Genomic DNA, 13,920 nt, shown 5'->3' with positions numbered 1-13,920 from the left:
ATCGGCCCCGCCCCGACTCTGGGCCGCGAGGCGCGGGCGGGGCGATGGCGCGCGGGAGGGGCGGGGCCACGCTGCGGGCCCGGGCCATGGCCGCCGCCGATGCCGAGGTGAGCAGCGGGGCCGGCGGGGGGCGGCGCGGGGGCGGCGGGCAGCGGCGGAGGCGGCGCGGGGGCGAAGAACCGGGCGGGGCGGCGGCAGGCGGCCGGCGGGCGGGCGGGGCCCCGGGTCCCCCCGCCGCCGCCGCCGCCGCTGCCGCCGCCTCAGGCCGAGGCCGGGCCGAGGCCGCCGGGCGTCCGGCCCGCGCTCCCGCCGGGCGCGCTTTGTGCGCGGCGCGGGCCGGGCGGTGGCTGGGGGCGCGGGCGGGGGCGCAGGTGAGGGAGGCGACCGCGTACCTGCGCCCGCGCCCCCCACGGACCCCGTGCCGCCGCCGCCGCCCGCAAGCCGGATCTGCGGGGAGGGCCTCGGCCAGGGTGCCGGGGAGGTGCGGAGGACAAAAGGAAAAGTAGCGGGGCCGGCCAACTTTGGAGCGCCGGCCGAGGCGAGGCTGTCCCTCCTCTCGGAGCTCTTCCTTCGCTTCGTTGACCTTTCACTTTGTTCTGAGTAGGATGGCACCATCTTTAACGAAAAGTTGGCCAGTCCCGGCGTGTTTCTCCCCAGACAATGCTGCTCCAGCCCTGCTGGCTGTCAGAAGCAGGAAAGCACGCTCGGTGGGAAGCTTGCGGACTCAAGTTTATTTCCAAACCAGCAGCTTTAAAGGGCTCTCATGTAAAAAGTTCACATTCTTTTGTTAATGGTCTCGGCCTTCCCCGTGCTCATTCTCAAGGATAGTTTGTTTCCTTGCTTAGGAAAGGAAGCAGCGTAGAGATTAAAGTCTTGCGAGTGGACCACTGGCGTCCCTCTGAAGGAAAAGCAAGCAGGAGGTGGTGTGTCCGTGGAGATGCAGAAATAGTGTGGTCCTAGGGCTGAGATAAGGGACCGGTTTGGAGAAAACTGTCAGCGTAGAAGTATTTCTTTGAAATTAACTGTCTGGTAACAGTTGAGACTTCTAAAGCTTAGAAAGTTAAGGTGTAGTAAGAAGCCGTACAGTATCCTGGTGCATAGACTTAACACTGTATTTTAACTCAGGTAATGTATGGCCTTTTTGTTTATTTTTTTCCTGCATTTTTGGGGGGTGTTGAAATAAGTAAACTGGGAAGGTGCAGGGGAATTCTTAAATTCAATGCAAGGAGTTTTTGCTGAGTACCTGCAGCATTCAAGGAATTAATATTAGTCACTGAGAACAAAAAGTGAAATTAGAAAACTTCAAGTCACTTCTAGGCTTGTAGGGGAGAAGATGTGTAGTGATGAATTCTATCATTTATGAAGTACCCACTGGATCCCACACACTGTGCAAGACCTTTAGATCAGGCGCCTCCCTCGGTTTTCTTCACCCTGTGCAGCAGGTGTTGTTATTTCCTTTTTTAAATTATTATTTATTATTATTATTTTTTGAGACAGGATCTCCCTTTGTCACTCAGGCTGGAATGCAGAGGCATGATCACTGCTCACTGCAGCTTCGACCACCCAGGCTCAAAGGAATCTCCCACCTCGGGTGCTGCCACACCTGGCCAATTTTTTTGTATTTTTTTGGTAGAGACCGGGGTTTCACCATGTTGCCCAGGCTGGTCTTGAACTTTTGGACTCCAGCGATCTGCCTGCCTCGGCCTCCCTAAGTGCTAGGATTACAGACATGAGCCATTGTGCCCGTCCTGTTGTTTCCTGTTTAGCTGAGGAGGAAGGGTTAGATAACTTGGCCAGTCGGTTGTAGGACCAGCACTAGTACAGTGTTGAGCACGTAGTAGGTGTTTAATACATGACCGATGAGCAAATGGCTCCAGATGTCTCTGGTTCCATAGGCAGCCTTGAATAGAGGGCTTTACACACCTGATGAGAATGACAGCCTGTGTTGACTGAGCCCTGACTTGTGTCCACCCCTGCCATAGTGCCAGTGCCTTGCATGAATTCAATAATTTGAGCCTAGCAGCAACCTTAAGAGGTAGGTACTGTTACCTCCCTGTGTATAAATGAGAAGACAGGCGCAGTGAGGCCCAAGATTGAAGAGCTTGTGGCCAAGAAGATGGAGTTGCAGGTGGTTTGGCCATAGAGCTGATGCTTGCTAAACGTGTTATATCTGTGATGGTCATTTTAGGTTAATAAAAGCTCTGTTTTTAGATTGATGATTCTAAGGGTTTATCATCAAGGTGTATGAGAAGGTGAGGGAGCCCCTGTGTGTAGCGCAGCAACTCTGGCCTTCTGGACAGTAGGTAGGCATGTGATCACTGTTGTCACTAAACCTGGGAAATGATTCCTGGGTCAGGGTTCATTAATTGCCAAATGATTAAGGTAATAAAGCTGACACTGGAAACTTATCTAACTTCATTTCTTTTCCTTGATTTACAAAGATAGTCAATACATTTTCCTACCAAAAAGAACTGGCCAGCCGTGGTGGCTCATGCCTGTAATCCTAGCAGTTTAGGAAGCCGAGGTGGGCGGATCACTTGAGGTCAGGAGTTCGAGACCAGTCTGGCCAACATGGTTGAAACCCTGTCTCTACTGAAAATACAAAAATTATCTGGGCATAGTGGTGTGTGCCTGTAATTGCAGCCTGGGCAACAGAGTGAGAGACTGTCTCAGGAAAAAAGAAAAAAAAACTACTGAGGTAGTTGAATATATCCTCCATTTCCCATTTGTGGATTAGTTAGTAAATGGGGCATCTTAGGGTTTAAATATGTCCAAGGTCACTGAGGATCAGATCCTAGGGTTCCTTTGACTCGAGGCTTTTGTCTCAGCAAAACGTCATCTTCCAGCAGGAAGGCTTTCTCAGGCAAGTAGCAGGGTGGCTACTATGTATCGCTTCTTTATTTTTTCTTTTTTAAAATAATGCAGGCACGTGCACATAATTTAAAAAATCAGTGCTAAAACACTTAAAAAAAAGCTGTTCTCATCTCCTGTCTTTCTTTTTTTTTTCTTTTTATTTTTTTCTTTTATTATTATTATACTTTAAGTTTTAGGGTACATGTGCACAACGTGCAGGTTTGTTACATATGTATACATGTGCCATGTTGGTGTACTGCACCCATTAACTCGTCATTTAGCATTAGGTATATCTCCTAATGCTGTCCCTCCCCCCTCCCCCCTTTTTTTTCTTTTTGAGAATGAGTCTTGATCTATTGCCCAGGCTGGAGTGCAGTGGCCCGATCTTGGCTCACTGCAGCCTCCACCTCCCGGATTCAAGTGATTCTTGTGCCTCAGCTTTCCTGGTAGCTGGGATTACAGGCGCCTGCCACCACACCTGGCTAATTTTTGTGTTTTCAGTAGAGATGGGGGTTTCACCATGTTGGCCAGGCTTGTCTCGAACTCCTGACCTCAAGTGATCTATCTGCCTTGGCCTCCTAAAGTGCTAGGATTACAGGCGTGAGCCACCGCCCCCGGCCGATCATCTTCTGTCTTTCTAGAGAAGAAGCAGCCCACTTGCAGCTCTTGAGCATTTACTTCATGTTTCTAAATATATGTTTGTATTGTCATGTCTTTATTCACCAATTTTAGGGGTCGACTATGGACTTCCATTAATGGTGAATTAGTGTAAGATTTAGATTAGAGAAGATTTTTGTTCTCTTATGTTCATCCTGCCCCAATCAGAATGTATGTTCTTGGCCAGGGCCAGCAGCTCATGCCTGGGAGGCCGAGATGAGAGGATCCCCTGAGCCCAGGAGTTTGAGACTAGCCTGGGCAACAGAGTGAGACCTTGTCTCTACTAGAAGTAAAAAAGTTAGCTGGGTGTGGTGGTGATATGTGCCTATAGTCCCAGCTACTTGAGGGGCTGAGGTGGGAGGATCACTTGATCCCAGGAGGCCAAGGCTGCAGTGAGCTGTGATTGTGCCACTGCCCTGCAGCCTGGGTGACAGAGCAAAATCCTGTCTCAAAAAAAAAAAAAAAAAAAATACAGCCAGGCGCGGTGGCTCACACCTGTAATCCCAGCACTTTGGGAGGCTGAGGCGGGTGGATCACGAGGTCAGGAGATCGAGACCATCCTGGCTAACACACAGTGAAACCCTGTCTCTGCTAAAAATACAAGAAAATTAGCTGGGTGTGGTGGCGGCCGCCTGTAGTCCCAGCTACTCGGGAGGCTGAGGCAGGAGAAGGGCGTGAACCCGGGAGGTGGAGCTTGTAGTGAGCCAAGATCATGCCACTGCACTCCAGCCTGGGCGACAGAGCAAGACTCCGTCTCAAAAAAAAAAAAAAAGAAAAAAAAGAATGCATGTTCCCTCTGCCTGGTGCACAGCATCATCCAAAGGAGTCTCCTCACCTTTCCCTGCGTCTGATGCTGCTCGCTGTTTATTCCCTCCTGGTGATGGAACACACTCTCCGTTAGCTAGCCAGGAAGGTATGGTAAGCGGTGAACTTTTGGGGTTTGCGTGTCTGAAAATGTATTTACTCTTTTTTTTTTTTTGAGATGGAGTTCCGCTCCGTCGCCCAGGCTGGAGTGCAGTGGCACTATCTCTGCTAACTGCAGCCTCCGCCTCCTGGGTTCAAGCGATTCTCCTGCCTCAGCCTCCTGAGTAGCTGGAATTACAGGTGCTTGCTACCACGCCTGTGCCTGGCTAATTTTTGTATTTTTAGTAGAGACGGGGTTTCAACTTCTTGGCGAGGCTGCTCCTGAACTCCCAACCTCAGGTGACCTGCCCACTTCGGCCTCCTAAAGTGCTGGGACTACAGGAGTGAGCCTCCGCACCCGACCGCAAATGTCTTTATTCTGCCCGTGCGCTTAGTAAGTTTGGCTGGTAGGTTGGAAAGTCATTTTGAAGTCATAGCTCCAATATCTTTCAGTTTTCATTGTTGCTCTTGAGAAGTCTGGTTTGGTCTTTTTTCTTTTTGAGACAGTCTGGAGGAGTGGTTCAATGATAGTTCTCTGCAGCCTTGACCTCCCGGGCTGAAGTAATCTTCCTGCCTCAGTGCCCCGAGTAGTACCTGGGACGGCAGGTGTGTGCCGCCATACCCGGTTGATTTTTCTTTCTTTCTTTTTTTTTTTTTTTTGAGATGGAGTCTTACCCTGTTGCCCAGGCTGGAGTACAGTGGCGCCATCTCGGCTTACTGCAACCTCCGTCTCCTGGGCTCAAGTGGTTCTCCTGGCTCAGCCTCCCGAGTAGGTGGGATTAACAGGTGTGCACCATCACGCCCAGATAATTTTTTTGTATTTTTAGTAGAGACGGGGTTTCACCATATTGGCTAGGCTGGTCTTGAACTCCTGACCTTGTGATCTGCCCACCTCAGCCTTTCAAAGTGCTGGGATTACAGGCCAGGCATTAGGCACTATGCCCGGCCTCTTTTTTTTTTTTTTTTGAGACACGGTTTCACCCAGTCTGGCACCCAGTCGCCCAGGCTGGCATGTAGTGGTGTGTGATCTTGTCTCTCTGCAACCTGCCTGGTTCAAGCGATTCTCCTGCCTTAGCCTCCTGAGTAGCTGTGATTACAGGTAGGCACCATCACGCCCAGCTATTTTTTTTTTTTTTTTGAGACGAGTGTCACTGTGTTGCCCAAGCTGGAATACAGTGGCACGATCTCAGCTCGCTGCAACCTCCGCTTCCCGGGTTCAAGTGATTCTCCTGTCTCAGCCTCCTGAGTAGCTGGGACTACAGGTGTGCATCACCACGCCTGGCTAATTTTTGTAATTTTAGTAGAGACAGGGTTTCGCCATATTGGCCAGGCAGGTCTCGAACTCCTGACCTCAAGTAAGTGATCCACCTTCCTCAGCCTCCCAAAGTGCTGGGATTACAGGTTTGAGCCACCATGCCTGGACTCCAGCTGATTTTTGTATTTTTAGTTGGGATGGGGTTTTACCATGTTGGCCAGGCTGGTCTCGAGCTCCTGACCTCAAATGATCCATCCGCCTCAGCCTCCCAAAGTCTTGGGATTACAGGCGTGAGCCACTGTTCCCGGCAGTGATTTTTTCTGTTTTTGTAGAGACAGGGCCTTGCCATGTTGCCCAGGCTGGTCTTGAACTCGGCCTCCTGAAGTTCTGGGATTAAAGGCATGATCCACCGAGCCTGGCCCAGTTTCATTCTTTTTTTTTTTTTTTTTTGAGATGGAGTTTTGCTCTTTTCACCCAGGCTGGAGTGCAGTGACGCGATTGGGTTCACTGCAACCTCCACCTCCTGGGTTCAAGTGATTCTCTTGTCTCAGCCTCCCAAGTAGCTGGGATTACAGGCTCCTGCCACCCCGCCCCGCTAATTTTTGTATTTTCGGTAGAGATGGGGTTTCGCCATATTGGCCGGGCTGGTCTAAAATTCCTGACCTCAGGTGATCCACCCGCCTCAGCCTCCCAAAGTGCTTGGATTCCAGGCGTGGGCCACCTTGCTGGCAAGGCCCAATTTCATTCTTAACCGTTTGCAAGCACTATTCCCCTGCCGAACCTTTAGGATCGTTGCATCCGTGATTTTCCTAATATTTATCATGCGTTTAGTGCTAGCCTTTTGTTATGTATTATGCAGGTGCCTAAGTAGCTGTGAAATCTGAAGATTGACACCCTTTCATTATAGGAGATTTGTTGTTGTTGTTGTTGTTGTTGGAGAGAGACAGTCTCACTATGTTGCTCAGGCTGGTCTTGAACTCCTGGGCTCAAACAAGCCTCTTGCTTCAGCTTCCAAGTAGCTGGGACTACAGGCACGCGCTACCATGCCTGGCTAATTTTTGTATTTTTAGTAGAGATGGGGTTTTGTCATGTTGACCAGTTTAGTCTCACATTCCTGACCTCAAGTGATCTGCCCGCCTCGGCCTCCCAAAGTGCTGGGATTACCTGTGTGAGCCACCGTGTGTGGCCGACAGTTTATTCTTTACTGTTTTCTCTGTGTTCTCCTTTTCCGTTTCCTTTAGTTGAATGTTGGACTTCCTGTATTTAGTTTTCTAATTTTAAGTATATTTTCTTGTCATGTCTTGGTCTTGTTCTATTTTGGGGGAGCATTTTTGATCACTTCTCAATTTTTTTAATCGAATTTTTAACTTCAGTTGTTATTTATATATATATTTTTTGTTTTGTTTTGTTTTTGTTTTTTTTTGAGACAAAGTTTTGCTCTTGTTGCCCAGGCTGGAGTGCAGTGGGGCGATCTCCGCTCACTGCAACTTCTGCCTCCCGGGTTCAAGTGATTCTCCTGCCTCAGCCTCTTGAGTAGCTGGAATCACAGGCATGCACCACCAAGCCTGGCTAATTTTGTTTTTTTTTTTTTTTTTTTAGTAGAGATAGGGTTTCTGCATGTTGGTCAGGCTGGTCTCGAACTCCTGACCTCAGGTGATCCACCCGCCTTGGCCTCCCAAAGTGCTGAGATTACAGGCGTGAGCCACCACGCCTGGCCCAGTTGTTATATTTTTATATTCTTTACTGTTTTCTATTCTTTTTAGTATCTCCTGTTCTTGTTTTATATATATAGTATCTTATTTATTTTAATTACAATTAAAATTTTAAAATTACAGTTAAAGTTATTAAAAAACTATTTAAAAAATGTCTCAGCCTGTGCAACACAGCAAGACCCTAAAATCTGGGACTTCCAGCATGCACCGCCATGACCAGCTGGTGCGTGCCTGAAATCCCAGCTACTCAGGAGGCTGAGGCAGGAGGATTGCTTGAGTCCGGGAGGTTGAGGCTGCAGTGAGCCATGATCACACCACTGCACTCCAGCCTGGGTGACAGAGTGAGAGAGACTGTCTCTAACCAAAAAAAAAAAAAAAAAAAAAAAAGTTGTTTCCTTCATTTTTTGTGTTTTCCCTGCATTCGTTCCCCTTTGCTGTCTTATCTCTTAGTCTTTCTTCTATGATGTAACCTTTCCTTTAGTGTCTCATTGTCTTTGGCCATTTTGCCGTGTTGCGAATAAAGCACTCACCATGGAAAGCTGAGTGCTGGGGGCTTGTTTATTTGTTGCCTTCACTGTAGGGTGATGGTTGGCTGCTGCTGTTTTGTTGGCTCTCTTGCAGAATTTTTTTTTTTTTTTTTTTGAGACAGAGTTTTGCTCTTGTTGCCCAGGCTGGAGTGCAGTGGCGTGATCTCTGCTCACTGTAATCTCTGCATCCTAGGTTCGAGCAATTCTGCCTCAGTCCCACAGGTAGCTGGGATTACAGGCGTGCACTACCACACCTGGTTAATTTTGTTTTTGTTTTTGTTTTGTTTTGAGATGGAGTCTCGCTTTGTTGCCTAGGCTGGAGTGCAGTGGCCCCATCTCAGCTCACTGTGACCTCCATCTCCCAGGTTCAAGCGATTCTCCTGCCTTCGCACCCCCTAGTAGCTGGGATTATAGGCGTGCGCCACCACGCTTGGCTAATTTTTGTATTTTTGGTAGAGACAGGGTTTCACCATGTTGGCCAGGCTGGTCTCAAACTGCTGACCTCAGGTGACCCACCCCCCTTGCCTCCCAAAGTGCTAGGATTGTAGGCAGGAACCACCATGCCTGGCCATTTTTTTTTTTTTTTTTTTTTTGAGATGGCATCTCTCTCTGTCACCCACGCTGGAGTGCAATGGTGTAATCTTGGCTCACTGCAGCCTCCACCTCCCGGGTTCAAACGATTCTCCTACCTCAGCCTCCCAAGTAGCTGGGATTACAGGTGCGCACCACCACTCCGAGATAATTTTTTGTATATTTAGTAGAAACGGGGTTTCACCATGTTGGTCAGGCTGGTCTCAAACCCCCGATCTCAGGTGATTTGCCCACCTCAGCCTCCCAAAATGCTGGGATGACAGGCGTGAGCCGCTGCGCCCGGCCCTTTTGCAGAGGTTCTGTCTGCTGGTTTGGTTTTCTTGAAGGATCCCTCAATTTCTTGCCTTGCTGGTATAAGCTGGATTTTTTTTTTTTTTTTGAGACAGAGTCTTGGTCTTGTCGCCCAGGCTGGAGTGCAGTGGTGTGATCTCGGCTCACTGCAACCTCTGCCTCCCGGGTTCAAGCAATTCTCCTGCCTCATTACCCCCCAACCCCCAAGTAGCTGGGATTACAGTTGTGCACCACCATGTGTGGCTACTTTTTGTATTTTTAGTAGAGAGGGAGTTTCGCCATGTTGGCCAGGCTGGTCTTGAACTTCTGACCTCAAGTGATCCACCCTCCTGGGTCTCCCAAAATAATGGGATTACAGGTGTGAGCCACCATGCCCGGCCATTTTTGGTGGACCTTTTTATGGGGCTAAACGTCTGGTGTCTTGTGGCTACAGAAGACCAGTACTTGCTTGAGGAGGAGACCTGAGAGGTCAGCTGTTCTCAGGTGGAGTTTTGCCCGCATTCCCATTTGTAGCTGCAGGCATCACCCCCATTGTCCCCACCCTTCTGTGTTTTCTGGGGTCAGTCTGCCAGCTGCTCAGCTGCAACTCCTTTATTTAAGTTTCTCCTTCCTCTACTCTGTGGGATAGGTTAGCTCTCCTCTACCTCTCTGTCTTCCTATTTGTGTTCTATTTAGGGATTTCACATGTCTTGGGGTTTATGTGTCTCTTTCCTGCTTTTCTTGTCTTTGATTGATTTTTGCTAAGAGAAGAGAGGATCAGAATCAATTTTTCTTTTTTAAAATTACTTATTTTAAACATTTAATTTTTAATTACACTTAATATAATTTATAAAACATTTTGTAGAGATGGAGTCTCACTGTGTTGCCCAGGCCGATCTCCAACTGGGCTCAGGCGATTCTCCCGCTTTGGCCTCTGAAAGTGTTAGGATCACAGGCGTGAACTGCTGTGGCTGGCCTGAGAAGCATTTTCCATAAATCTTGAGAAGCAGATTCTCCCGTAAACTAGAAGCACAGCTGTCCTATGAAAAGGGCTGCCTGTCTTGGGATCTTACTATGTCAGTTGTTGGTTGTGGTCGGAAGGTTCTGGAGTCATAGTAAGGGCCAGCAAGGGTGATGTTTGTGCCTCAGCTCTAATGTCGAAAAGAGCATCTGTGGCTACCTTAGTTGCTGGAGATCCCACACGTGGCCAGAGCCAGAGGTGGGGCTAGAGCCCTGGTTTCCTTCTTCTGCTTCCTGTCATGTGCTGAAAGAGCTGTGTAGGTTTGACCACATTTTATTTTTTCTTTGAAAATAATTTGGCTTGTAAGAATCATGTTTTGGATTCTTTAGGAACTTTATTATTTTTTTTCAATCATTTCATTGGATTAAGCATGGTTGATGGATTCCTTTATCCTAAGGTAAGTGGGCAGTTTGATTTTAAGTTGCTCACCCAGCAAACCAGGTAGGGAATAGTTATTTGCTTTTGTATTTTTTTTTTTTTTTTTTTTTGAGATGGAGTTTCGCTCTCGTTGCCCAGGCTGGAGTGCAGTGGTGCAATCTCGGCTCACTGGAACCTCCACCTCCCAGGTTCAAGCGATTCTCCAGCCTCAGCCTCCCGAGTAGCTGGGATTACAGGTGCCCACCACCATGCCTGGCTAATTTTTTGTATTTTTAGTAGAGACAGGGTTTCACTGTGTTAGCCAGGATGGTCTTGCTCTCCTGACCTCGTGGTCCGCCCGCCTCTGCCTCCCAAAGTGCTGAGGTTACAGGCATGAGCCATCGCACCTGGTCCAGTTTTTTGTATTTTTAGTAGAAACGGGGTTTCACCATGTTAGCCAGGCTGGTCTCGAACTCCTGACCTCAGGTGATCCGCCCACCTCGGCCTCCCAAAGTGCTGGGATTATAGGCATGAGCCACCGCACCCGGCTGAGAATAGTTATTAGAGCCCAGTTAATTTGGCCTATGGCAGGTATGATATAGAAAGCATTACTTCCAGGACTGAGAGTTCTCCTTTCTTACTGTTTTGCTTCTCTTTAACTTTTAATATTTTCATGTATTAAAAAAAAATCTGATGATTTTGGATTTTGAAAAACAAAGCTAAAGTGGCTGCTATAACTCTTCAGAGGTAGCATTTCCTTTGAAATGGAGTCTCCTGGATAAGAGGCCACTTTCCCAGGAACATCACTGTGAGCTGCTGTTTCATTCTGGAAAAGCTTGTGGATTTCTTTCTGTATTCTAGTTGTAATAGGCTGGTTCTGATCACAGTATATTTAAGATGCTGTTTTGAGCACTTTCTGTTTATGCAGTGCAATTCTAGGTATTTGTAAGAGGACATACAAAGTTTTGAGATTGATCCCTGATGTTACAAAATTTAATAATAGAACAGAGCAAATATTACTGAGTAGGAAATGAGAGTCAGTTAAAAGTAAACAAGAAGAGGCTGCTGGATGGCCACAATTGCTGCGGCCACATGTGTGGGGAAAAGTTCCTTGAGGAAGATGAGTTAGTCTAGGTCTTTTTTTTCCTTTAACAGCTTCTTGTCCAACACATAGTCTAGGTTTTAAAGGATGTGAGACGTGAATTGGCATGAGAAGGTGTACAAAGTGTACATTAACAAAAATTAGGCATTTTAGCAAATTTAGAAAACAAACCTAGAAACCTCAGGATGCCATATATTTGTCATCTGTTTTTTTCCTGATCCTCGTGAGTGTATGTGTTTTTATTTAAAATTGGTGGTAATCAGTGACTATGTGCCGTTGTACTTCCTCTGTCCCGTATTGTCTGACGTGCATTCGTATCTTCAGTGTTTTTGGTAGCTGCATGGTGTGTGACATAGAAAAGTCCCAGTTTCCTCGACTGTGATTTGGGTGAGGTCTGTATCCTTTGGTGCACAGTGGAATTACAAGGTCAGAAGGGGATAGTGGCATGAGATGAAGCTGGAGAGGCAGGGCAGGGTTATCCAGGGCCTTGTTACCATGGTAACAAGTTGGGAAGTTTCATAACCACTGTAGACAGTCCTTGAAGATTTTAGGCATGGAATGATACTTTAAAAAGATGACCCTGGCTACTGTGTGGAGAGCGGAAGTAGGGGGCCAGTGAGCAGGCTTGGCTTGAGTGGCATGGGTTAGTCATGATATAGGTGTTTAGATTTAATTTTTTGAGCATATAGGACAGTTACATGGTTCAAAATTGAAAAAGTATGGCCGTGTGCGGTGGCTTATGCCTGTAATCCCACCATTTTGGGAGGCCGAGGCGGGTGGATCGATCACCTGACGTCAGAAGTTCAAGAGCAGCCTGGCCAACATTGGTGGAACCCTGTCTCTAATAAAAATATAAAAAAATTAGCCGGGCATGATGGCGGGCGCCTGTAATCCCAGCTACTCGGGAGGCTGAGGCAGGAGAATCGCTTGAACCCGGGAGGTGGAGGTTGCAGTGACCTGAGATCGTGCCATTGGACTCCAGCCTGGGCAACAAGAGTGAACCTCTGTCTTGGAAAAAAAATAAAAATAAAAATAAAATAAAATTGAAAAAGTACCTCCCTAGCCACTAGTTCTTCTCTTGGCAGGTCACCAGTATTTAATTACTGTGCATATTTCATGATGTTTATGAATATACAGTCATGTGGCACTTAAGGACATTTTGGTCCGTGGCAGACCACATGCATGAAGGTGGTCCCCTAAGATTAGAATGAAGGTCAGGCGTGGTGGCTCACACCTGTAATCCCAGCACTTTGAGAGGCTGAGGCAGGAGGATCACTTGAGCCCAGGAGTTCAAGATCAGCCTGGACAACATAATGAGACCCTGTCTCTACAAAAAATAATGAAAAATTAGTTGGGCATTGTGGTGTGTGCCTGTAGACCCAGCTACTCCGGGAGGCTGAGGTGGGGAGAGTTGTTTGACCAGGAGGTCAAGGCTGCAGTGAACCGTGTTGGTGCCACTGCACTTCAGTCTGGGCAGCAGAGCGAGACCCTGTCCCAAAAAAAGAAAAAAAAGATTATAATAGAGGCTAGAAATTCTTACTGCCTAACCACGTCGTGGGCATTGCTTTGTAGTAGGGTAGTGCACTGCCTTTTCTGTGTTCAGACACACGTGTCATTGTGTTGCACTTACCTGCAGTAACGCGCTGTGCAGGTTTGTAGCCTGGAAGCCATGGGCTACACCACACAGCCCAGATGTGTAATAGGTTTGCAGAAGTGCACTCTTTGACGTTTGCACAGTGATGAAATCACCTAATGACGCGTATCTCAGAATGTATCCCCCTCATTCAGCGTCACTTAGATGCAGTAGATGTTACTGTCCTGTCGAGGGGTTCGATGACTTTCCCATGTAGCTGGTATATGTTAGAGCTGGCTCTGCCCTGGGCTAGGATGGTGCAGTAGAATGGTGTTCGTTCCAGGGTTGGGGGAGGGTTGGGAAGGAATCACAGAAGGCACTTGAAAGGTGCAGGTGGGAGTAAGTCAACCTTTCAGCCCCAGTTCACCTTGAAAATGCAGAGGCGAATGCATGAAGACGTAGTCTGAGTTGTGCTCTTTTTTTTGTTTTTGTTTTTGAGATGGGGTCTCACTGTGTTGCCCAGGTTGGTCTTAAACTCCTGGGCTCGAGCAGTCCTCTCGCCTCAGCCTCCCGAGTAGCTGGGATTACAGGTGCGTGCCACCACACCTAGGTAATTTTTGTATTTTTGGTAGAGACAGGGTTTCACCATGTTACCCAGGCTGGTCTCGAGCTCTTGGACTCAAGCCATCTGCCTGCCTTGGCCTCCTACGGTGCTGGGATTACAGGCATGAGCCACTGTGCCCAGCCTAGACCACTTTTTAGGGATTACAGGCGTGAGCCACTGTGCCCGGCCTAGACCACATCTTCAAGCATTTAATGACTGTTCCTTTGATCATATTCCTGGGTATAGCATCACACGGGGCAGGTTGCTAACCTAGGTGGGCTGATGGAGCTGTGGAGACCATGCTAATGATTCTCGTCCTTGTAATAAGGGCAGTAGGAGGGTTTCAAGGCAGGGAGTGACCTCATCAGGTTTGCGTGTTAGGCTCTGGCTTCCTTCCTGGTCTTCCTGCTGCTGTGTGAAGAACGGATTGTAGACGGATGGCAGTGGAGGCAGCAAACGCAGTCCTCAGGGAGTGGGTGGTCACCGGTTATGTGG

General features: G+C 48.1%; 1 protein-coding gene across 44 annotated transcripts in view; it reads left to right on the top strand.

Moving 5' to 3' along the window:
* Position 1: 1 nt before the first annotated feature.
* The window catches only part of EHMT1 (euchromatic histone lysine methyltransferase 1), a 224,606-nt gene continuing 210,687 nt past the window's right edge, over positions 2–13,920 (top strand). For 18 of the 44 annotated variants that reach the window (XR_010148801.1, XM_063788053.1, XM_054659312.2 and 15 more), the window contains exon 1: positions 2–107. Coding sequence is in view for 31 of the 44 variants with exons in the window: in XM_063788053.1 (XP_063644123.1) it covers positions 45–107 (63 nt within the window). In the remaining 13 variants the exon portion in view is untranslated. Of the gene's footprint in view, positions 108–9,995; positions 10,187–13,920 lie in introns of those variants that run through there. The other 26 variants (XM_063788049.1, XM_063788047.1, XM_054659304.2 and 23 more) reach the window with 13 other exon arrangements.

The sequence above is a fragment of the Pan troglodytes genome, chromosome 11, assembly GCF_028858775.2.
Source record: "Pan troglodytes isolate AG18354 chromosome 11, NHGRI_mPanTro3-v2.0_pri, whole genome shotgun sequence".
NCBI lineage: Eukaryota > Metazoa > Chordata > Mammalia > Primates > Hominidae > Pan > Pan troglodytes.
This window is presented reverse-complemented; position numbering and strand designations above follow the sequence as displayed.